The sequence below is a fragment of the Adiantum capillus-veneris genome, chromosome 2 (genome assembly GCF_014529385.1).
Source record: "Adiantum capillus-veneris isolate H3 chromosome 2, ASM1452938v2, whole genome shotgun sequence".
Classification (NCBI taxonomy): Eukaryota; Viridiplantae; Streptophyta; class Polypodiopsida; order Polypodiales; family Pteridaceae; genus Adiantum; species Adiantum capillus-veneris.
The window spans coordinates 21,923,752-21,948,743 of record NC_140932.1 but is presented as its reverse complement, the minus strand read 5'-3'; the positions used below and the strand labels follow the sequence as shown (position 1 = coordinate 21,948,743).

The following is a 24,992-nucleotide window of genomic DNA, read 5'->3' as shown; positions in this document are numbered from 1 at the left end:
ATCGGCCCAACCATCTGGTGGTTGCCTAGCCTTGACTCTTGCGGTTGAAACTCTCGGCCAACAGCTGTTCCACATTGGCCATGCAATGTCCGGGCATTTGTGATTTCAAAAAGAGGGTCCCAAAATTAAATAAAAGTCAAGGGAAGGAAACCAACAAATGTCTTGTAAGAACTCTTTTAGATAGTCGACACAAGGATGCTCGCTGCTGCTGCACGCTCCCCCCCCCCTCCCTCTCGCCCTCGCTGCCTCCAGCCCCCGCGTTGCCCCCTCGCGCTACCTCCTGCCCCCGCGCTTCCCCCTCGCGCTACCTCCTGCCCCCGCGCTGCCTCCCTCGCCCAGCCCTGCCCGCCATGCCACCCTTGCCCTCTGCTGCCCGCTGCCCTCCCCCCTAGCTGGCCCCTAGCCCGTCTGCTGCCCCCCATTCCTTGGCCGCTTCTCCCTCCCCCCCCCCCCCCCCCCCCCCCCCCCCCCCCCCTCGCCGGCAGCCTTTTAAACTTTCGCTCGCCGCTTTATCCGTCCCCCCCTCCCGTCCTCATCGCTCCCGAAGGTCTTCTGCACCTGGCTCTGCATCACTTCTTCTTCGGACAAGTGCTTGGCATACTCAGTCACAGATTTTCTTCACCGCCCGCTTCTTCGACTTAGCAGTAGACACAGATGGAGGCTCCAACTCCGCCACAGAGGGACTCGCCTGAAGCCCCCTCGCCCGACCCCGCTGAGCCCACCATTCGACTTGCTCTCTCGCCGACAGAGCAAGCGAGCCTTGCCGCAGAGGTAGAACGCTTGCAGGCGACTTCTGTCATCTGCAAGGTTCTCGGCACCCGTCCTAGCAGAGGAGAGCTGCGAGACCTTCTCCAGGCCCGCCTTCTCGCAAAGGTGGGCAAGATCTTGGATGTCCAGATTCTCGGACGGGGGTACTACCAGATTGAGTTCGAGACTTCCGAGATGGCCTCCAAGGTCATAGCTATGAGTCCACTGGCCATCCGAGCATCACGCGCCCACTTTCGACAGTGGCGACATGGTTTTGACCCGACTTCGGATGTGCTAGTAGAGGAGGCAGACATCCCCATCTCAGTCTGCTTTCCGGGTTTACGGAGGGAGTACCTTCCACTTCTCTCCAGGATTGGCTCCGCCATCGGGACCGTCCTGGAGACACCTCGTACGGCAGCATCAGTGGCTGCCAAGGCGGCTGGCATCCCTTCAGTTCGAGTTTTGGTCAGAGATACCCACACGCTCCCGAAGGTCATCCTTCTGCCTCGGGTGAGTGGGGGGTGGTTTAGACAGAGTGTGGAGTACTCGGGTCTCCCGAACCAGTGCTTCATTTGCAGACAGATGGGCCACCTAGCGAAGGCCTGTCCACGGAGGAGACCTCGACCTGCACTTCAGCCTCAGGCCCAGCCTGCCAAGGCTGGGCCGCAGCCACAGCCAGTGACACAGCACACAGATCCAGAGCCACCCTCCGAGCCTGGGGCTCCAGCGGAGGAGGGGTGGCAGCAGGCCCGTGGCCGTCGACGCCAGGGGCCACAGCGACAGCCTGGCACTCAGAGTGGCCCTCAGGTGCCTACTCAGCAGCAGTGGGTTCCCACGGGGAACCGCTTTGGTCCTCTTGAGAAGGAGGAGCCCCCTACGCCAGCCTCCACCTCCGCTTCACCCTCGCCAGCCGCCCCACCATCCGATTTCCCCTCCTCCTCCTCATCCCCTCCCTCGCCCTCTGCTCCCGCCCACTCCCCACCTCGCCCCCTTGTCTCTGTTGCCCCACCCCGCTTCTCTTCTCCTCCCCCCCCCCCCCCAGCTCCTTCACCCCCTCCTCCTGCTTCAGTACCACAGTCGACTCAGGAGACTGGTCCCTCGCCGGCGGCTAGGAGATCTCTTGGCAGCGCCTTTGCCACGAGTCGCCTAGCGAGAGAGGGTCAGCCCTTCTTGCGGCCCCCTCTGCAGATTCAGACATCTTCTCTTGCAGCTATCCCGCGTGGTTTGACGAGCATTGACCTCCGACGCCGCTGGGATTTCTTCGATTACGGGTTTACTCGTTTTCTTGGCGACTCCGCAGCAAACCACGAGGCAGCCTGCTTCAGAGTCCACGCTTTGTTCCTCGCCGCTAGGGGGACAGAGGCCTTGGACTCAGCAGTTGGTTTCTCCTTCCCCCTCTGTGGCAGGACTGAGACAGAGTGGTCCCTCGACTCAGTGGTGGGATGGTTGCATACACAGGTTCTCGAGTTCTCTCACCACATGGGAGAACTTGGCGTTACAGATTTGCTGCAGACTTTGTGGCCACTGGCCAAGTTTGCGGTGACACCCCTAGACTCAGCAGGATGTAGGCACATTGTGGTGTACTTTTTTGCTGATACGCAGTGTTTGCCTTGCTATGTATACATTCATGAGGACTCCTGGACAGAGGAGGTTGCTTTACGCACGGCTCACTCTACTTGGGCTTGGACCAGGCACTCACTGCAGTCTCGCCTATCTAGAGGACGCTCGGATGCAGATTACTCCCCATCCAAGCCAGCCTCGAAGATAGCCCGTCTTGCTGTTGCGGCAGCATCTGTTCTCTCTCGCTCCCCACGAGGATTGTCTCGTGGAACGTGCAGGGACTAGGTGGGCCCCAGTTTCAGCGACAGCGGGGCCGATTGCGTCAGGAGATTCAGCGTTGCCTTGTGGGAGGAGAGGTTGATCTCCTCATGCTTAAGGAGCACCATTTGTCTGAGAGCCGCATTCGGCGATGTGGTCAGATTTTGCGTGGACGCTATGATACCTTTTGGTCAGCTGCTTTTGGACCTGGAGGCATCCAGGGTGGGGTATGTATGACTATTGCGGACTCATTGCAGCAGGCCATTGTGGGCAGAGGGATTATTGTGCCAGGCAGGGCTCAGTGGATCACTATGCAGGTTCAGGGTGGCCTTGTGGGCTTCCTGAACATCTATGCGCCCAATGTGGCGAGTGCTCGTGCAGAGTTTTGGTCACAGATTGTTGAGTCTTTGCCACAGGTTGACCATTGGTGTGTAGGAGGGGACTTCAACATGTTGGAGGACCCTTCTGACAGGATCGGAGGCAGCCATGCTACTGTGCATGGAGTCGAGTTAGCAGCTTGGGAGAGGTTGTGTATGAGTTTGAGGGTCTCGGATACATGGCAGCATTCTGGCTTTGTGAGGCCTCCAGAGAGTCTTGCCTTCTCTAGATCGGACCGCAGAGTGGGAGGAGTGAATCTATTACGCATAGATCGCTTCTACACTAGTGACCACTTCAGTTACTTGGGGGGATCAGTGGGCATCCTGGCAGGGACATCCTTCTCGGACCATGTACCAGTGATCCTCACAGTGGCAGACAGGCAGAGGAGTGGGAGCACAATGCTTTCCATCCCAGAGCGGGTCTTGTTGGACTCAACACTCAGAGAGAGGGTAGAGGCTCTCTGGACAGAGGGCATGGACAGCCAGGCTCCACCTGCAGACAGAGTGGCCTTAGGCCTAGCTCAGCTTAGCCACTTTTTTCTCGAGGAGTGTCTGGCTCGACGGGCTGCAGCGAGAGAGGAGGAGCAGCGTCTCAGACGAGGCATTGCTTCACTACAGAGGATGCAGGAGTAGCATCCAGACAGTCCATGGTTGGAGGAGCAGTTACAGTAGGCTCCACCAGTGATCCTCACAGTGGCAGACAGGCAGAGGAGTGGGAGCACAATGCTTCCCATCCCAGAGCGGGTCTTGTTGGACTCAACACTCAGAGAGAGGGTAGAGGCTCTCTGGACAGAGGGCATGGACAGCCAGGCTCCACCTGCAGACAGAGTGGCCTTAGGCCTAGCTCAGCTTAGCCACTTTTTTCTCGAGGAGTGTCTGGCTCGACGGGCTGCAGCGAGAGAGGAGGAGCAGCGTCTCAGACGAGGCATTGCTTCACTACAGAGGATGCAGGAGTAGCATCCAGACAGTCCATGGTTGGAGGAGCAGTTACAGTAGGCTCGACAGGAGCTTGCTTGCACATAGGAGAGGCGCTATGAGTTTGCCTTTCACCGACAGGCATCTCAGTGGACTCAGGTGGGTGACAGAGTGACAGGTGCTTTTTTTGAGACAGTGGGACCTCGGCACTCGCATGCCAAGGTCAATCAGTTGAGGAGACCCGATGGGTCAGTTGTTTGTGAGCCCGAGGATATGCGTGCAGTTGCTACTGACTTTTACCGTGAGTTACTGTCGGATGAGCCCCAGTCAGAGAGACGGGATGCATGCAGGGAGCAGGTTTGGGCACAGATGCCTTGTCTTGTGACTGAGGAGATGCGCCAGAGGCTAGAGATACCTCTTTAGCTTGAGGAGCTGCACATGGCTCTTAGGGCCCTCCCTCGTGGTAGCTCTCCAGGTGAGGATGGGCTGACTCCCAGTTTTTTCTTGGAGTATTGGGACCTGCTTGGCATAGATCTTTGTAGTGCCTTTCAGTACATTCTGCACACAGGAGTGATGCCGGATAGCATGAGTAAGGGCCTGATTTACCTCATTCCAAAGGAGGATGGCTCCTTGGATGAGATTCGACAGTGGCGCCCCATCACCATCCTCAACTCAGCCTACAAAATTCTTGCCAAGGCTCTTAGTTTGAGGATTCAGCCACTTTTGGAGAGCCTTATACATGGGACTCAGACAGGTTTTGTCAAGGAACGCAGTATCCTTGACAACATCTTCACTTTCAGGTAGGCTTTTTCCCTGGCACGACTCCGTGGGGAGGACCTTGTGATTCTTCTTCTCGATTTTGAGAAGGCATACGACAGAGTTGACTGGGACTTTCTAGAGGGCACACTACGCAGGATGGGCTTCTCAGATGCTTGGATCAGAGGGGTGTCACCTTTGTACAGACAGGCTCACAGTCAGGTGCTTTTGGCAGGAGGTAGAGGTGAGCACTTCATGCTCACACGATCGGTCAGACAGTGTTGTCCTCTTGCCCCCTTTCTCTTTTTGTTTTATGCGGAGGCGATGAGAGCAGATTTTTGGTGTCACAGCAGGTTGGTCTGCGGGGCTTAGCACTCCCTATACGGGGAGATGAGCTTCTGGACGCTGAGTTTGCCGACGACTCAGCCTTGTACTTAGAGGGCCAGGAGGCCAATTTACACAGATGTGAGCAGGCTTTGGAGACCTTCTTCTGTGCATCTGGCGCACTGATCAACTGGAGAAAGACAGTGGCTTTCTCGGTTGGCAGTGCTCCTGTGCCAGATTGGATGCCAGGAGAGGGTTTGAGGTGGATTCCTCCAGGGACTGCAGTTCGGTACTTGGGTTGTCACGTTGGTTTAGACTTGTCCCCCGAGCAGCAGATTGCTCCTCTTCTTCTTTCCATCAGGAGAAAGCTGTTACATTGGAGCTCAGCACGACTTTCGCTGGCTGGCAGAGTAGTAGTTGCCAACCAGGTGTTGTTGGCGACTATGTGGTACATCACTTCTTGCTGGATCTTCTCGAGTTCTTGTATCAGCCAGGTAGAGAGGCAGATCAGGAAGTTCCTTTGGTCAGGTCGCGACACTCAGATTGCCCGAGCCAAGGTGGCTTGGTCGGTCATCACACTTCCTTGTTCTCAGGGAGGGCTTGGGATCATTGATCCAGCACAGCAGAGCAGAGCCCTTCTTGGGAAGTTCGTCGTCAGAGGACTTCTTCCAGGCGAGGAGCCCTGGAAGGAGTTCTTGCTGCAGAGGCTTCGTGCCAGGGTGCCTCAGTCAGGAGACGCTTGGCAACCTTCGACCAGATGGATCTTTACAGAGTTGCGCCGAGTTGGTTTGAGCAGGAGACTGGAGGACTGATTGGCTGTGAGTTTGCTTCGATCTTGGGAGCTCTTACGGCGTGGCCTACAGCAGAGACAGCTGACGTGCACGGAGGAGCGCCTACGGCAGCCCCTCGTCTGGAACCCCATGGTTAGCACTCTGAGAGGCCACTTGGTTGGGAGTCGGCCTCATGTTTCTTGGGGTCCCATGGCAACAGGTCCAGCGCGCTCTCTAGGTGACTGGCTAGCGTTCACAGGTTTGTCAGAGGAGGTGCAGGCTGTCCAGCTACAGGGCATGAGAGGGGTGCAGAGCATGTGTCAGGACATCTCAGAGTCAGTTCCAGTTGAGTGGCTCACGCCTCTCGAGCCAGTAGCACCCCGGTGGATGGGAGCCTTCACACGACTGGAGGTTCTTATTTCAGTCAGGGCTTGGTCAGAGACTGTCCCAGCCCTGTTCTTCGAGCTTCAGGGTGGGGGACGATTACAGCGAGTTGCAGTAGAGGCCCCGCAGGTAGCAGAGTGCTGTTTCCAAAGGATCCGAGTTGTGGGCATCTGTGGGAGGACTTGCGTCATCGACCCTTACCCAGCAGCTCTTGAGACAGGACACTGGAGGCTATGGGCTTGGGAGTGCTATCCACTGGTACGAGTACAGTGGGATCCTGGTGAGTGGCTATGGAGGGACCCCTTCTCTTCTGCAGACCGCCCAGGAGTCCCCTTTTTTCAGTATACTGTTCGGCTTGGACGTCATATACTTGCAGCACAGAGAGAGGCCCGCCCCGCTGCAGCACGTCATTGGCAGGAGGAGGGCCTCACAGTAGAGTTCTTGGCAGCTTTTTGGCAGAGGCTGTGGGACTCCAGACAGCCGAGGCGCGTCACTTTGTTCCAGTGGCTGGTTGCACACAGAGCCACAGCAGTAGGGAGCTGGCTTGTGCATAGTGGTCTCTCGGCTGCATGTGCAGCCTGTGACCAGTTGGTGGAGAGTCAGCGTCACTGTCTTTGGGACTGTCCTTGGGCCCAGCAGGTGTGGCTACGAGTTCTTCGGCTGATGCCTTCCCTCTCCACGGCTTGACAATACACTTGGGGGGCAGCGGCTTGGTCCACCCTCACAGGCCCGGCACTTCAGTTTGAGCTATCTTCCACCAGTAGGATGATAGTGATGCAGGGGGGGCGACCTACACTCCAGCCTGCTACAGATCTTACTCCACAGGATGCGGGAGGAGTGTTCATCAGCGGCTTTATGTTTCTATGTCTTGTAACATGCATATGTGAGCATTTGTGTTGCATTGTGATGTGCCAACCATTGAATATTCCTAATTGGATGAGATTGCCTGGGTATGTATTTTTAGTGCATCAAGACACCCGAGGAAGATCAGTACGGTCTGGGTGTGATGGCTAATTTTACTACGCCGGAATATCAAGAGTTCCGATCTGGACGAAAGGAGAAGCTAACTCCTTGATCAAAACAGCCGATAGGAGCAGCTAACTCCTTGATCAAAAGAGCAGAAAGGAGAAGCTAACTGCTTAATAAAAAGAGCAAACTGATTGTCCCTCGGAATGACCCTCGGAAATTTTTGAGCTAACTTGAGTTGTTTTGCAGGTATGCTGAAATGGCGGAAGATTACTCTCTTTCAAGAAGGGGAGATGTAACAAACTGCTGACGTGTCAAAGCCTAAAGAATGGAGTCAACATACACATGTGGTCGAGGGGCCTAAACCCTAATTTCTGCCAGAAACCCTAACCCTAACCCTAAGGCAGCAGACAAATTCCAAAAATTGCGCTGACAAGATGACGTGGCAGGCTGTACGGATTACCGCGTTTTGCGCAGGCTGATGACATGGCAGGCTGTACGGATTTCCGTAAATTGCGCTGGCAGCTTTTTGGCTTTGCTTTTGAACCAGAAGCTTTTGAGTTTTAAAGGCTTTTTACTATAACTGCTTTTCAGGCCAAGGGCCTTTAAATATGAGGCTAGGGCTCATTCTATGGCATGCTTCAGTACGAAGGTGCAGAGTCTGGAGTACCGGCTTGTACTGTGTTGATGCAATATAAAGAAATACCGAAAGGGGCGCCAAGGTTTGGGGCCAATACTCTCTGGGGTGGAATTCCGCCACTCTGTGTCGTCTCTCTCTCTCCATTTCAGTTCAATTGTTATTTGAAGTACTTAAAGTTGTTCAGTTTGTTCTTTTCTATTGGTACGTGGTGCCTGCCTTGTGACACTGCTCCTCCTCTGTCGCTGCAGCCAGGCGAGCCAAAGACTCCTGAAGAAAGAAACGACTAATCTGAGCAAGTCTTGAGGCCACTTTGTCAGCAGGAGGATCCTGCATGTCCAAGCTCTCTGTCCAAAGAGCCTCTACTCGCTCTCTGAGTGCAGAGTCCAGCAAGACCCTCTCAGGGATGCGAAGCATCGTGCTCCCCCTCCTCTGCCTATCTGCCACTGTGAGGATCACTCGTGCATGGTCCTTGAAGGAGGTCCCTCCCAGAATGCCAACTGTTTCACCCAAGTCACAGAAATAGTCACTAGTCCCACTCTTTGGTCCGAACGAGAGAAGGTCAGACTGTCTGGGGGCCTCACAAAGCTAGAGTGCTGCCACACATCCGAAACTCTCAGAGTCATACAAAACCTCTCCCATGCTGCCAGCTCAACTCCATGCACAGTAGCATGGCTACCACCAATCCTGTCAGAAGGGTCCTCCAACATGTTGAAGTCACCCCCTATGCATCACTACTCTGCTTGCGGTAGAGACTCAACAATCTGTGACCAAAACTCTGCTCGTGCACTCACCACATTGGGCGCATATATGTCCAGGAAGCCCACAAGGCAACCCTGAACCTGCATAGTGATCCACTGAGCCCTGCCTCCCACAATGGCCTGTTGTAAAGAATCCGCAATAGTCATACATACCCCACCCTGGATGCCTCCAGGTCCAAAAGCAACTGACCAAAAAGTATCATATCGTCCACGCAAGAGCTGACCACATCATCTAATGCGGCTCTCACACAGATGATGCTCCTGTAGCATAAGGAGATCAATCTCTCCTCCCACAAGGCAATGCTGAAGCTCCTGACGCAGTCGGCTCGTCTGACGTTGAAACTGGGGCCCACCTAATCCTTGCACGTTCCATGAGACGATCCTCATGGGGAGCGAGAGAGAACAGACGTTGCCGCAGTAGCTAAACGTGCTATCTTCGAGGCTGGCTTGGATGGGGAGTAATCCGCATCCGAGCGTCCTCTAGATAGGCGTGACTGCAAAGAGTACCCGGCCCAAGCTCAAGTAGACCGAGCCGTATGTAAAGCAACCTCCTCTGTCCAGGAGTCCTCTTGAACATGTACATAGCATGGCGAGCACTGCGTATCAACAAAGAAGTGAACCACAATGTGTCTACATCCTGCTGCATCTGGAGGGGTCACAGAAAACTTGGCCAATGGCCATAGAGTCTGAAGTATGTCTGTAACTCCAAGGTCTCCCATGTGGCGAGAGAACTCTAGGGCGTGCGTATGGAGCCACTCCAACACTGAGTCGAGAGTCCACTCAATCTGGTCCCTGCCACAAAGGGGAAAAGAGAAGCCAACCGTAGAGTCCAAGGTCTCTATCCCCCTAGCTGCCTACAAAACATGAACCTTGAAGTAGTCTGCCTCAAGGTCTGATGAGGAGTCACCGGGAAAGCGTGTAAAGTCGTAGGCAAAGAAGTCCCATCGGCGCCGAATGTTGAAGCTTGTCAGACCACGAGGGACTACTGCAAAGAGAGACGTCTGTACCTATAGAGGGGGTCGTAAGAAAGGTTGTCCCTCTTTCGCCAAACGACTCGTGGCAAAGGCGCTTCCAAGAGATCTCCTAGCAGCCGGAGATGGCCCTGTCCCCTGGGTCGACGGTGGTACTGGAGCGGGAGGGGTGGGTGTAGGAGCAGGGGGAAACGGGGGGGAGGTGGGGGAGAAGAGGGGCAGGGGGACCGGCAAAGGTAGAGGGGCGAGGGGGAGAGGCGGCGGGAGCAAGAGGCAAGGGGGAGGGTGATGAGGAGGGGGGGAACTCGGGGGAGGGGGGGCTGTCGAGGATGAAGCTGAGGTGGGGGCTGGAGCAAGGACCTTGTCCTGCTCAAGAGGACCGAATCGGTTCCCCGTGGGAACCCACTGCTGTTGGGCAAGCGCCTGAGGACCACTCTGAGTGCCAGGCTGTTTTTGTGGCCCCTACCGTTGTCGACCACGAACCTGTTGCCATCCTTCCTCTGCTGGAGCCCCAAGCTCCGAGGGTGGCTCTGTCTGTGTGCTCTATGTTTTTGCCTGTGGCTGCCGGCTAGCCCTAGCAGGCTGGGGCTGAGTTTGTGGTGCAGGTCGGGGCCTCCTGTGTGGACAGTCCTTCACAAGATGGCCCATCTGTCGAAAAATGAAGCACTGATTTGGGAGGCCCGAATACTCCACTCTCTGTCTAAACCAACCCCCATTGACCCGAGGAAGGAGGATGACCTTTGGGAGAGTGTGATTGTCCCTAACTAGAATGCGAACTGAGGGAATGCCGGTCGCCTTGGCAGCTATTGAGGCTACCGTGCGAGGTGTCTCCAGGACAGTCCCAATCGTTGAGCCTATCCTGGACAAAAGTGACAGGTACTCCTTTTGTAAACCAGGAAAGCAGACCGAGATGGGAATGTCCTGCCTCCTCTACCAAAACATCTGAAGCAGGGTCAAAACTATGTCTCCACTATTGAAAGTGGGCTCGAACTGCTCGAATGGTCAAGGGACTCGTGGCGATGACCTTGGACGCCATCTCGGAGGTCTCAAGCTCGATCTGATATTAGCCTTGTCCGAGGATCTGAACATCCAAGATCTTGCCCACCTCTGCGAGAAGGCGGGCCTGGAGAAGGTCACGCAGCTCTCCTTTGCTGGGTCTGGTGCCGAGAATCTTATAGATGACGGAGGTCGCTTGGAGGTGCTCCACCTTTGCTACGAGGCTCGCTTGCTCTGTCGGTGAAAGAGCAAGTCTGATGGTGGGCTCTGTAGAGTCGGGCGAGGGGGTGGTCACAATGTCTCACCTTCGACGCTTGAGGTGTTTGGTCACAATGCCTCACCTTCGACGCTTCTCAGAAATTGCCGTTTGTAAAGGCAACTTGAAACTGTCGAATGAAAGCGGTAGCTTTTGGAACATCTTCCCTTCCGTCAAAAGTATGAAACTTGACCGGAGTGTTCTGAGGTCTAAAGACCTTCTTCATATCCTTCCCGGAGTGACGGGATTTCTTGGCTATGGTTTTGGATTGATCTTCATGGATAATTTTTGGATTCTGAAGGATCTTGAGTATTCCGCTCCTTGGAATCTCTAGGTTCTTGAGCATCATGCTCTTATCGCTTTCTCAGAGAATCCCAAGTCTTGTGTAGACTTCTTGCAGAGAGAGATTTTTTTCCCAACTCTGCGAGCTTTTCTTGCAGGACTTAGGTTTCCGCCTGCTTACTTCTCTCTTGGCTTGTCATGGATTCTTCCCGTCTCTTCCCAGAGTCGTCCTCCTTCACATAGAAAGAGAGGAGACCATGCTCTGATACCACTCACAAACGGGAGCGCATAGCAATATAGAATACATTCGGATAAATAGAATTTATCACTTATTACTGAAGCCAGAGGATACAGAGAGAAATAGATAGAGAGAGAGATAGAGAGTGAGAAGATTGACACAGTATTGGGGACTAGAAGATGGGTTGTCCCCCCTCCCCCCCCCGTAATAGTATCTTTATTACTGAGGAGAAGTCTATACAAGCACTTGAACTAAAGAGACTTGATGGTTCCCGGAAGCCTCTGCGTCCTATTCTTAGGGCAAAACCCTATTCCAAGGAACCTTCGTTCCTTATTCCAAATTGTCGAGAATCAAGGTTCTAGCCTCTGGGTCTCACCTTCCAGATTCAGGGCATGGCATCCCTGCAACTCTTTTCCAACTCTGTTTCCAGAGTCCTCTTCTCGCAGAAAAACTCTTCTTTCCTAGACGCGAAGTCCTTACTTGGGAATCTCAACTTCTGGATCACAACTCGAGAGACTACTTGTCACCAGCGTGTGACTACTATCTATCCTTTTTGTTGATTTCCTCTTTATTATTTATTTATTTTCACTTTTTGGAAACACCCCTCGGGAAATCTAATTGCCCTGCATTGCATAGCTAGTGTGGAACTGTTCAGAGGGAGTCCAGGCCTGAGGGCAAGAGAGCACTAAGGTCGGACAAGGACTATGGTTAGCCAAAGTGGGGTCATTGACTAGCCAAAGTGGAATCCTTTGCTAAGAGGCTACATTTCAGTTCTGGGTGTGGCTGCAGTGTACAAAGGGGGTCAGATGACCTAGAAAGATACAATGGCAGCATCTCCTAAAATTTAGGGAACTGCTATTTTGGGACCTGAAGATGTGTTGGCGTCATTACCTTCGGAATGACAAGGGGAACATTTTATTACTCTGCCATGAAGTCAACTGGGCAACCTGTCGGGAGATTTTTAGGTGGCAACCCAGAAACGGGAAATAGGTTGTAAATGTGCCAAGTGGCACATTTTTGTGCACTTTCCTCATGCAGGAAGAAGTGGCGCTGATTTTTAAGCTGGGAGAGGCCTTCATTTGCATTTTGTCACAGGTTGAGAGCTATGGAGTGCTTCCTTTCCCTCTTATATACAATGCGGTGCCAGGAGTGATGCCCTGCACGCTACGCACTGCTCTCTCTCTCCCTTATGGCAGTATGTTATGCCCCTCTAGTGGGCTTTTCAATTGACCAATGTACAGTTGTGTGGGTTCTTGCGCGATTGCCGAGGCAAGAGCCTCTTGCAGAGGTACTGGATTAGCTAGCGGCTAATCCCCCGCAGGTACAGGTGATTTGGAGAGGTTTCACTTGTGAAATCTCGTTCGATTCAAAGGGCAAGTAGCCCTACAGGTGCGGGAGCTCGAGGACTTTGCTACAGATGCGACCGGCACACGAAACGGAGCCGAAACAGTGAATTACAGCCTGTTGTGTATTTTTGCAGGTTTAGGGTTCTGGTGCTAAATGGACCCTAATATCCCTAGGAGGTTCGGGGACGCTGTACAATCTAACATTGTTTCCAGAGTCCTCTTCTCGCAGAACAACTCTGCTTTCCCAGACGCGAAATCCTTACTTGGGAATCTCAACTCCCGGATCACAACTCGAGAGACTACCTCTCTCCGATCCGTGGATCTACTTCCCAAACTTGGGTACGAAACCCTTGGGCTAATCTGGCTCTAATTCCTCAGAGCGCTTTCTCTTGCAGAGGCTCATGCCTTCCTCTGCTCCTACTCCCTCACTAAGAGGAAGTACACCTGCAAACAAATACTTAGAGATCATGACATGAAAATCGTTACCGTCAAAGTCTCGAGTAGCATCTCCTTCTTGCAGAAACTGATCCTTCCCTTTGAGTGAGGGCATGCGATGCTTTTATAGCTCCTGGCCACGGGCAAGAATAGTTGCTCGAGTAGAGATCGCGGCCTTTTTTTTGTGCTTTGTTTTGCCAGAAAAAGAGAGAGAAAACGCTAGTTGATCTGTTGCCTTATTTATCTGATGGCTGCCCACTTATTAAGTGTGAGCGGCCGACATATTTTAAAATAGTTTGAATTTGCCCAAAAAACTCAATAAAACCTTATAAGTAAAAAACAATGCTTTCACAGCACTTCCGAGGCGTCCCTGGATGCAATCACATGCACAATTGCAATGCAAACATAGACTTCCTCGCGAGAAAGCATATGCTTTTCCAAAAAGCAATCCCGCTTTCTCAAAAAGCATCTGTTTTTCCTCAAAGTTTTCTCTGAATCCATCTTCATTCAAGTGCTTGCTTTTCCTTATGCACAATTCTAACACAGTTCGGAATTTCCTCCCGACTATGGATACTCCCTTTCCGATGCACGTGTCACCCACCTTGTGACACATCAGGAATACCCATCACCTAGTCTTTTCCTACCGAACTTACGGTACAATCTCCTTCGCGATGCTCTTTGTCACGCATCCTATGACGCATCAGAGATGTCCGTTCCTGGATGGTCTGATACTTCTTCCCGATGCTCCCTGTCACCCATCTGATGTGACGCATCAGAAGTACCCGTTCCTGGTGGCCTTACATATATTCCCTTTCAAAGTGCTCCCGTCATTACTCTGAATGACGCACTAGGAATTCTCTGTACTCGGATGTCTCCAGTGAGAAAACCCCTCTCACTTAAAATTCCAATAGTTCATTTAGAATTATTTTTCTTGGTGTTCCAAGCGAGAAAACCCTTCTCACTTATAAATCCAATAATTCATTTAGAGTTATTTTCTTGTCAGATAAAGCCAATTTAGCAACAATGGGAACAACTCTGAAGTTCTCTTATTTTTAATCCCAAACAATGGTCAATCGGAAATTACCATTCCATAGTCTTGGATTGGCTTCAGTCTTATGTATTTGATCATGATAGTGAGTGGGAAAATATCTTTCATTGGTGGAATTTGCGTACAACACAATGAATTCTTCCACAAGTAAAGCTCCTTTTGAAATTGCCAAAGGAGGGAAGAAAATTCCACCTATTCTCTGTACAAAGGATAAAATATTCCAGGCTTATCATTTTGTGGAGGACTTTTCTTCTTCCTATGCTAAAGTCAAAATTCGCTCTTCAATGCTCCCAGGAGAAGCACAAGAAGGTAGTAGATAAACGTCGAAGGGCATTGGTGTTTAAAGAAGGTGATTGGGTTCTTCTCCGTTTTAAGAAGGCTTGATTGCAAGTTATTATGGACCTTTTAGGATTTCTGAAACATTAATGAAGTCTCTTTCCGCTTGCAGTTGCCTCCTCATTGGAGAATCCATAACGCTTTCCATGTTAGTCTCTTTCTCCCTTTTCAAGAAGGTTCCAAAGGAAATGATTGTTGATCAACAGCTAGAAGTTTAAGAAATGGAAGAAACCCTTCAATCAGAACAAATTCTTGCACACAAGGAAAAGAAAGTAAAAGGTAAGATCCATTGAAGGTACTTAGTCAAGTTCAGGAATTATCTTGCTTTGGATGCTAAGTGGTTGGGGGAGGGCGATTGGGCAGATCATCCTAAATTATCGGACGGATCTCTATCTTTGAAGCTTTTGGAGTGGCGACTACCATTCCAAGAGTCCATGTTGAGCTTGATGTAGAGACTGTTGCATAAAGGGAGTCACTCCAATCCCCTTGTCAATAGGTTAACGGACTGTGATGAAAGTAGTCATGGATATTTATTTCTTTTATGGTACTTTTCAAATAGTAAGCTGGTAGTATTCTGCCTACGGACTAGTTTGTACGTATTTTGTGATGCAAACTCTTTTGTCAAATTGTCACGACAGACACACTTACTTGAATGAGTCTGGTCAGATGAATGACTGCAGCATTCTCTGTAAGTGCTTGTTCGTTGGTTCACCTACATATGTTATGAATTGCTGAAAAGTAGTTAATGCAGCTAACTAATTGCAGCATAAAACGTACACAAAGCATTCCATTTACTTTATTTTGTCTCTGCGTTATCTTTTGACCTCTTTTTTTAATCTAGCAGTTAAGAAGTTTTCAGCAGAAAAGGTTTTTTCTTTCAATTCTTTTGCTTGTTTTTCTCAGGACCTCCAGCACTAACAGTGGGATGGCGCGATCCTGGCTTTACCCATTCAAGCTATTTAAGCGACTTGTGGCCAAATGTCAAGTAAGAAAACATAAAGCAATGATTATTATTCCACTCATATGCAATTCGGCAGGAGTATAGTGTACAAAATTATCCCCAAGCATAAGCATTTATTTTCGACATAAATGTCATGTATGATTTCCTAGATTGTTTGTTTTTGTCCCCGTGTTCATGCATGCACGTAAGCACTGTCATAACCATAGGACAAAGCTGAAAATAGAATGGGCACATAAGACACTAGGCGGGAATGGACCCACTTCCTTTTGAGTAATTCCCTATCCAAAGAGAAGATTCCAAGTACAATTTTGGAGGTTTCTGCGCAGTGAATTCCAGATTATCCATACATAACCACAAATTGATAATTTTACCGAACATAAGCTCCATGCTTCTGTGAACCTACACCTTGAGCATTCTCTACAGTCGTTGACTCAACCACAGGCAGAGGAGTGTGCATGGCAGAATGTATTCTTGTTCCATGCATACATTGACATACAGGATAGCACATAACCTCATATGAAGACTCTTACCATGTGCTTTTTACAAAAATTATCCGCTTGTTTCTCCACAAGAATAGCAAGGGCATGCTGAAAAATATTAAATTCTAGGAACCAAGTGTGTAGAATTTTGTTTGAAAAAAAATTAGCATTTTACATTAATTTTAGCCCAAAATGATGACTAAGAAGCTCTGTGGTGCCAAAGGAACTACCTTGATGTACAAAGAGACAATAGTAATGAGAAAGGGGAAGCTCTGATTCCTCTTGATAGATGAAAATTCTGATCAAGCGTATTGTACTCAAATGACCATGTATTTATACTATGGCCTATAGTCTGATCTAAGCTGTCTAAATGGCTCATTCATGAGGACCAAAGCTAGCAGACCAGCATATTTATTGATTCCAGGATTTTCCATAAAGTGCATGAACCGGTTGTATTGCCGAGAGAGCTAGGAGGAGAGAAGCCAAGAAGAGTAGGTGACAGAGGCAGATAGAGTTGCCTCTAGTTAGACAGGTTGACTTGCAATATGAGACTTATCCATAAGCCTCAAAAAATTGTAGTAAGAGCAGCATAATAGCACTATGATGTCTTCCAAATGCAAGAAGTTGTTGCTACAAAAGTTGACGACGATGATGATATGGAATCGGAGATAGCCTCAAAATGCTCATGATTAAAGTGTTTGAAGACAATGATGATTTGTGATCACGCCTTTGTAATTTTTGCTCATTTTTGTAACAGTGCATGATGGAATACAATGTTATGCTATTTGATGTTCACGTCTCTCTCTCTCTCTCTCTCTCTCTCTCTCTCTCTCTCACGCAGCCCCTCCTCGCTCCCCATCACGCAGCCATCTACGTGGGTCAGCCAGCAAACACCTGCATTATCCTACGCCCAGCACCTGGCAGCCTGCGTTAGGCTCAACTTGTACCAGCGTTTGCTGCTCCAGAGTTAGCGTTTTCAGCAGGGGCTTCGGCGTGTCAACAGACCAGACATCGCAGAGGTCTCCCTTCCCTCATCGCCATCTCCTGGAGTCAGCATCCTGCAGTACCCATTCAGTACTCAGCCATCCAGTAGCTTCAACACCAGTTCAGTAGCATCTGCCAGCAGCATCAGCATTCATTCAGCGCGTATTGAGCCCAGTATAGCTTTCAGCGAGTATCTTACGTGCAAGGATTTATTTGCAAGGAATTTGGAAACTGCAGAGCTCACAGAAATTACAAATTGACACATACAGAAAGCAAACATATGCCATGTAGGCTGAATGGGGAAACATATGTATGCATAATGCGGTGCGTATAGGTTGCTCTCTCCTCTCTCTCAGAAAGTGAAACAAATAAGGCAAGACAAATGGCGGCGCACTACATGGTCACAAGCAAGAGGATGACAGCCATTGAAAAGGAGTTGAAAGAATGCAAAGCCCACATGGATGAGTGGAAGAAAGAGAAGAATTTAATTCTCGAATGGAAAAAGAGGGAGGAACAGGCGAGGGAACTAGAACGCAAGGAGTTCCGGGATGAAATTCAAGCTTTAAAAAGTAGCATCTCAGCCCTTCGGGAGGAACTCGACGAAACCAAAGAGGGAAGACGCCTTGAAGATGGGGAAATTCAGCCATCAATGATTGACGAGCTGAATAGTATACGAGCACAAGTCAAAGAAATAAAGGAGGAAGGAGAAATGAAGACCTCATGGGTGGAGGTTCTCTCCAAAACACAAAAGAAAATGGACGAGGCTGAAAAATGGATTGAAGTTGTCAAGAAGGGAAAGGGCAAAGAAATTCCGACTACACCCGACATCATCAACAAAACACTAGAAGAGGAACAACGAAGAAGGGTACGCGCTCTACACGTGAGAGTGACCGGCCTAAAAGATTCAGATAAGGTGGACCAAGAGGTGAAGAGCCTCATGTCCATGATGGGGGTGGAGAAGCCCTCGCACACACAAGCTTGGAGAGTGGGCAAGAAGAGTGAAGGTAATGGGGAGAGTTCAAAAGGACGGGCTCTCATTTTGCGCTTTCCCTCCATGGAAGAAAAGAAAGACTTTTTAAAGAAGAGGCCAACCCTCAAGAAAACAGGTATCTTTTTAGGAGATGATCTTACGCTCTCACAGCTTGCACATATGAGAGAGGTCATGCCAGAGATTATAGCAGCAAGGGAGAAGGGGAAGTTAGCTTTCTACAGAAATGGACGAGTAGTGATTACAGAGCACCGCTCTACATGACGGTGCGAGACCTATGGGACCACTCTTAGGATGGCAGTTTGGAACTGTAATGGTTCGTATAGACTTGATGTGGGGGCCTTTGAGGATAGCTTCAGAGACAGAGACATTGTTTTCTACTCAGAGACTCATCAGGCTCCAGGACAGTTGATGCCGCACATATCAGGATACAGATGGGAGACAGCTTGTAGGACATGCACCAGAACTGCACATGGGACTAGAGGATCAGGAGGTGTAGCAGTTCTTTTCAGAGAGGAGCTCCAACCACTATTGCACATAGTTCGGAGAGATGATCAGGCCAGATACTTGTGGGTGAGGCTGAGGGCAGAGACTGGACGTTTCTTGTACATCGCCATATGCTATTTTCCTCCCAGCACTTTAGTATATGCTTCACCCAGAGGACAGTCTCCTTACTCTGTACTTGATGATGATATCTGGGAGTTCTCCAGAGATGGAGACATCATACTCCTGGGGGATTTCAATGCCCGTACAGGCAGCTCACAGACAGTCTTCTATGACACATCAGAGGAGATGCTTAGAGAGCTAGAGCCAGAGGAGTTGGGACTTGAGAGATGCTCACACGACAGAGAGCATACAGAGTATGGGAGATACCTGAGAGAGATGACGACTACTCACAGTTTAGCCATACTGAATGGCTTAACGACTTTCCCATTGTCTACAGGTTTTACTTGTTTTCCACATAGACATGGGTCCAGCACTGTAGACTATGTTCTGACACATCCGAGCTTTATCTCTCACATTCAGGATTTCACAGTGGGGCCCAGGCCAGTTGGGATAGCAGTAGATCATGCACTTTTAACATTATCAGTCTCCTTTGAGTACAATACATCTCAGGCCTCACGGGATGGTGGACATACACGCTATACTTTTACACCAGAGACTGACTCAGTCTATGTAGAGGAGATACGTAGGCTTTTATGCACATCAGAGCCAGTATACACAGTGGAGGAGATCACATCTATGCTGACAGTGACATTACATGGGGCAGCGACAGAGGCATATCCACACACTCAGCCTGGGCAGAGACGTCGTTCTGGGCACATGCCTCAGAACAACTGGTATGATGAGGAGTGTCGACAGAGGAGAACTCAGATACAGCGGGACCTTACATTGGGAGTGATCACCTATAGACAGTCTCGCATTGCTACACGACGACTAGTGCGGCGGAAGAAGCGAGCTTTCTTGGTCCAGATGGAGCAAGATTTATATCAGCTCTTCCTTAGTAGAGATTCAGGAGAGGCTTGGCGTCTATTCCATGAGAAGTCTCCCCCACCAGTGATTACTTCTACAGAGATATGGGGGCAGTATGCAACATCTTTATACACTGTACCTGGACAACCACCATTACCAGACCCACCACAACCATGTCCGGCTACGAGCACCTTCTTTACCACTGAGATGGTAAAGGAGGCCATTGACAGGATGAAGACCAGACGGGCACAGGATCATGAGGGTTTGGTAGCAGAGCACATTATACATGCTGGGGATTTGTTGGCAGAGATGCTTGCACGGATATTCAACCGTGTCATGTGTGAGGGTCTCCCTGAGTCTTGGAGATTATCTACTATTGTACCTATCTTCAAGACAGGTGACCCCACAGTGCCGGGGAATTACCGTACTATCATGGTAGGACACACATTGGCACGGTTATATGCATCCATCCTCGAGCATAGGCTGAGCAGTTGGGCAGAGATTATGGGCATACGAGCACCTGGGCAGGCTGGTTTCAGAAGGGGTTTCTCCACACTAGATCATGTCTTTACACTCAGAGCTATCATTGAGGAGGGTCGAGCACATGGTAGACGGATATACTGCAGCTTTGTGGATTTTCGCAAAGCCTTTGACACAGTGCCGAGGGCCAGATTGATGCACCGGCTTATGGAATTGGGGGTACCCACAGAGCTGATGTGGGGGATCATGGCATTGTACAGTTCAGTGATGGGTCATGTACGCACATCAGAGGGGATATCCGACATAGTTCACTCCACCATCGGAGTGAAACAGGGATGCCCACTGTCCTCTACTTTATTTGGTATGTATGTTGATGGGGTCTCTGATTATATTGACAGAGGAGGTGATAGAGGTGCTCAGCTTGTAGGGACATGGATCCCTCTTTTATTGTATGCTGACGATATCGTGTTGATATCAGAATCGCCAGAGGGTATGCAGAGACATTTGGACGCATTGCATAGTTTTGCAGAGGATAGTGGATTGTCTGTCAACCTTGGTAAAACCAAGGTCATGGTATTTAATACCATGCCACTGTGGGTTAGGAGATCAGCACCTACTTTCACATATGGACAGGACAGTATGGAGTACACTGATGCATACACATATCGTGGGGTGGTCTTTAGTGGACCGAGGTTCACACTGAAAGTAGCAGCAGACACTAGATTGACTCGTGCCTATGCAGCCCTAGGTGGTTTAGAGAGGATTTGCTCGCAAGTTCAGTTCCAGGAACCTCGAACAAAGCTCTGGCTTTTCGATACTTTGGTCGCTTCAGTTATGCACTACGCGGTTCAGGTTTGGGGACCGTCTATTGACAGTGCTGGATGGACTAATATGGAGAGACCCTTGATATCTATGATTTCTAGGCTGATTAGAGCCAAGGCCTCAGTCCCACATGACATCATACGAGCGGAGCTGGCTGCCCCACCTATGGAGGTTGAGGCACTCACCAGATCAGTATCATTTGTACACAGCTTATGGGACACCACCAGGGACAGGTATGCCAGGCTTGCTCTCGAGTCATCCAGACAGCTGGCATTACAGGGAGATACATCATGTTGGTATGCACAGATGAACTCATGGTTTCAGAGGCATGGTTTCAGCATGGACAGGCTGCCCCCTTTCCAGTATTCTCTTGATGCACCATCCTTGGCTCTTACACGGATGGAGACTACTAGACTCATTCGGCAGGATCTTATCCAGCTTGATAGCAAGAGGACATGGATAGAACCATCACGGGAGTTGGGTACGAAGAGGGTTTTCTATAGAGAACATCTTCTTCAACTCACGACAGACGGATTTGTCACACGGCCCAGTTACATGGACACACATCTATCTCATAGGTTACGATGTGCTATTGGCCAGATTCGCACATCTTCACACCAGCTTGGGATTGAGACAGGTAGATTCAGAGGCATACCAGCAGACAGTAGGATATGTCAGTTATGCCATGCAGAGCCAGAGACAGAGTTTCACTACATATGTCGCTGCACAGTCTACTATGAGATTCGGGGACGCTTTCATTGTCTATTCAGAGATGGTTTTGACTCGTTAGACAGAGTCATGAGATATCAGGATCAAAGATGTCTCGGATTATTCCTACTTGAGATTCAGAGACATAGAGACGCTCTATTGAATGGACAAAGACAGAGACAGTCCCAGAGACGCATCTCAGATTTCTTCAGTCTGAGTACCACAGAGTCAGAGGGGACACCACCACCAGAGAGCTCGGTTCCCACCCATACACACATCAGCGGTACTCTCATTGATCGAGCTATAGAGTTAGGGAGATCGAGACGACTGCGACTGAGGAGGGGAGCCACGTAGCACCGGCGGAGATTGCGGCAGAGGATCCACAGGATTCTAGCATGACACCCAGAATGTCGATCGGGATAGGCTTCATGCTACTGCTATATTGTATCATGGTGACACTTATCCCCACTTTGTACCTTTATGGCATGATACCAGTGCTCAGCCTACCAGCCACCCATAGGAGTCGGTAGCACTCCTATCAGTTCTTTGTTTGTAGTTTTCTTGTTTGTACCCAGACTTGGTACTAGACTCATCATTGTAATCAGTTGGTCTCATAGGTCATTTTGGCCTCTTGTAGACGTTAATATATCATTTCATTTCATTTCATTTCTCTCTCTCTCTCTCTCTCTCTCTCTCTCTCTCTCTCTCTCTCTCTCTCTCATACAAAGGCATGGAGCGTAGGGAAGAAGACACAAGGAAATGGAGAGACTTCAAAGGAAAGAGCACTAATCATGCACTTCCCATCCATGGAGGCAAAGAAGGACTTCTTGAAGAAGCTACACTAAAGAATATTCCTTGGAGATGACCTCACACTCTCACAGCTTGCTCATATGAAAGAAGTTATGCCCAAGATAATGACAGCTCAAGAGAAGGGGAAAGTGGCCTTCTACAGGGATGGACGAGTGGTTATTCTGGAGAAGCACCCTGCATGACGGCACGAGACCTGTGGGACCACACTCAGAGTGGCTACATGAATTGTAATGGATCTTTGCGTCTAGATGTAGGGCCCTTTGACGATAGTTTCACAAGGAGAGACGTCATTTTCTACTCTGAGACGCATTAGGCCCCGGGGCAGTCCATGCCCCATGTCAGCGGATACAATGGGAGACATCTTGCAGACAGGAGACTCGATCAGAGCACAGAGGTGTAGCGCGCGTAATGTGTCGTGCTCTCTACAGTGGGTGGTCCTCAGTGCAATGTGCGTGACAATCTCACTCTACAGACTGAAAATCTCACTCAAACAGACTGAAAAGAAGGAAACAATAGACGTCAACTGAGCTCACAAAGACACAACAGCAGACCAAAACATATGACTCGACTATCTCAAAGAATTGATATAGACTTTGGCGTGGCAGCACACTCAGCTCCAGCCCAGGACTCACAGGTACAATGGGGGTGTCGAGGCTCAGATGTGCAGGGACGGTGAAGACGTGCTCTGTGTATAGACTCACTCTAGACGACTACGTAAAAGATAAACCTGACCAAAACGCTACTCCTCATATATACAACCATAAAGAGCCACCAACGGCTTATAAATGACAACATCTAAGTCTATCTCCACTGGGTGGCGGTGGTGACCTCGCTACGATGTCCACTAAACCACCGTATCCCTGCCACGTGTCACTGCCTAGCAAGTCCGGTAGCTATTCTGCTGGTCTGGTCCTCTCTCGCCCTGGTCCAACCAGTCCTCGTCCTCGTCCGTGGTCGTGGTCTGGTCCCTCCTAGTCCTCGTCCAGTCCTCCTCGCCATGGTCCAGTCCTCCTCGTCTTCGTCCAGCTAGGTGGTCTAGTCACTCGTCATGGACCAGGTGATCCACTATCCTCACTTGTCTTGGTCTAGACCTATGTTGTTCAGCCCACAGTTAAGGGTCTTCTTGCCCAAAGCTTGGTTGGATTGGTGGTCACTGCATGACATATACAAGGCGGTCAGTCGAGCGTCAAAGCGCACTACTGAGCCCTCTCAAGTACTATTACAGAAGACGACCTTTGGTACCTAGTAGAAGTCCATTAACCTCATCACCCATACCTCCACATACGACATCACTCATTCCTTCATCCGGTTCCACATCTTCCAGATCACCTTCTCCAAAAAAGCTCTCCTCTATTCTGCTACAGCAAGCTATTGAGCAACAAGCTCAGCAAGGGGCCATGGAGGCATTGGCTAGTGTTTTGGCCAAGGTAAACATCAAGTTCCCCACCTTTAAAGGACTCTCTTCAGAAGATGCTGACGACCATGCAAGGAGGTTTGTATCTCTCTGTAGGGGTCGTGGTCTTAACAGAGAAGATGCTAATTTGGTACTCTTTCCATCCACCTTGGATGGCTTAGCAGACAAATGGTACAGCCAGTTTGCAGAGAACCATTTTGCAACTTGGGCAGCCTTAAGACAACAGTTCTGTGCAGCTTTCTGGCTAGGTGACTACCAAGAGAAGGTGTTGGATGAGTTGGCCAACATGGTGCTCCAACCAAAGGAGACTTTTGCAGAGCTTATGACTAAAACCAAGTCTCTGGTTGCCAAACTTCCCCAGCAACCCGGTGAATTCATGGTTAAGAAGTGGGTGGAGAAGGTGCTCCCCAAAACCTCTCAGCAAAAACTCCGAGACAGTCTCCGACCCGACGCCACTCTGGAGGGATTCGTTGCAGTTGCTACTAGGATAGAGGGGGCTAGGAAACTGTTCAACAACTCCCCTCACATAGAGACTCCCTCTGTGTTCTCGGAAAGTAGTCCTGCTGATCCATTGACTTCTTTGTGCAGAGAACATGAAGCCCTAAAACTACAACGCGCTCTCCAAGAAGAGAAATCAATCTCTCTTAGACAAGAGAAACAACCGCATTTTGAGGCTTTGGATCAAATCAAGAGAGAGCTAGAAGAGCTTGGGTTGTAGCAAGAGACTAAAGCTATTGTATGGTGCAGCTCTTGTCGCTCTCCAGGACACCCTCTACAGGACTGTCCTCTTCGGACTTCTTGCCACTTCTGCGAAAAATCTGGGCACAAAGAGAAGGATTGTTACTATATCAAGGCATTGCGGCAAAAACAACAAAGTCTAGGTCCTTCTCTCCAACAAGGGCTAGCTCCTGCATCCAACATGGTCTCACCCTATGGCCATCAAAACCCGTTGCCACCTATGCTCACAACACCTCGTCTGCAGCAAGGTATGCACAACAACTTTGCATCCCCCAGCTTTTATCATGCTAGTACTCCTTCAGTTCCCCAAAGCTTCTACACCTCAGCCTTCAACTCCATGCAGCAACAAGAGCAGCGACCACCTCGTCCCCCATTTTGTCCGGCTAATCGGCCAATCTTATGCTACAGATGCGGTGAATATTGGGCATTACCAAAGTAAGTGTCCTTTACCTGAAGGGTCTCCTCCTTGCAGACATTGTGTGGAGTCTAAGGACCACTACAGTAAGGATTGTCCCAAGCAAAGGGGATCCCCATCTTCAGGCCCGACTCAAAACCAACAAGAGTTCACATTCCCAAAGATCAATCTAATCACAGTGAACACCACCCCTCAGCCAGCACCTGCTACTCATACAGTTCGGCTACAACAAGTGGTAGAGCCCGCTGGCGTGCTCACTCGGGCACAAAGAGCAGCCCTGGGTTTAAGCTTGCCAACAGGACCATCTCGTCCATCACTTCCGCAACCTGATCAAACTGTCGAACCCTTAAGTGGTGA

The 24,992-nt window shown here is 50.0% G+C and overlaps 1 protein-coding gene across 1 annotated transcript in view; it reads left to right on the top strand.

Annotated features, from left to right (window-relative positions):
* Window positions 1-24,992, top strand: part of LOC147462489 (nucleotide pyrophosphatase/phosphodiesterase-like) — a 145,259-nt gene that overhangs the window by 103,132 nt on the left and 17,135 nt on the right. The window contains exon 9 of the mRNA XM_086493680.1: window positions 15,267-15,348. Within this exon, the coding sequence (XP_086349806.1) occupies window positions 15,267-15,348 (82 nt within the window). The remainder of the gene's footprint in view (window positions 1-15,266; window positions 15,349-24,992) is intronic.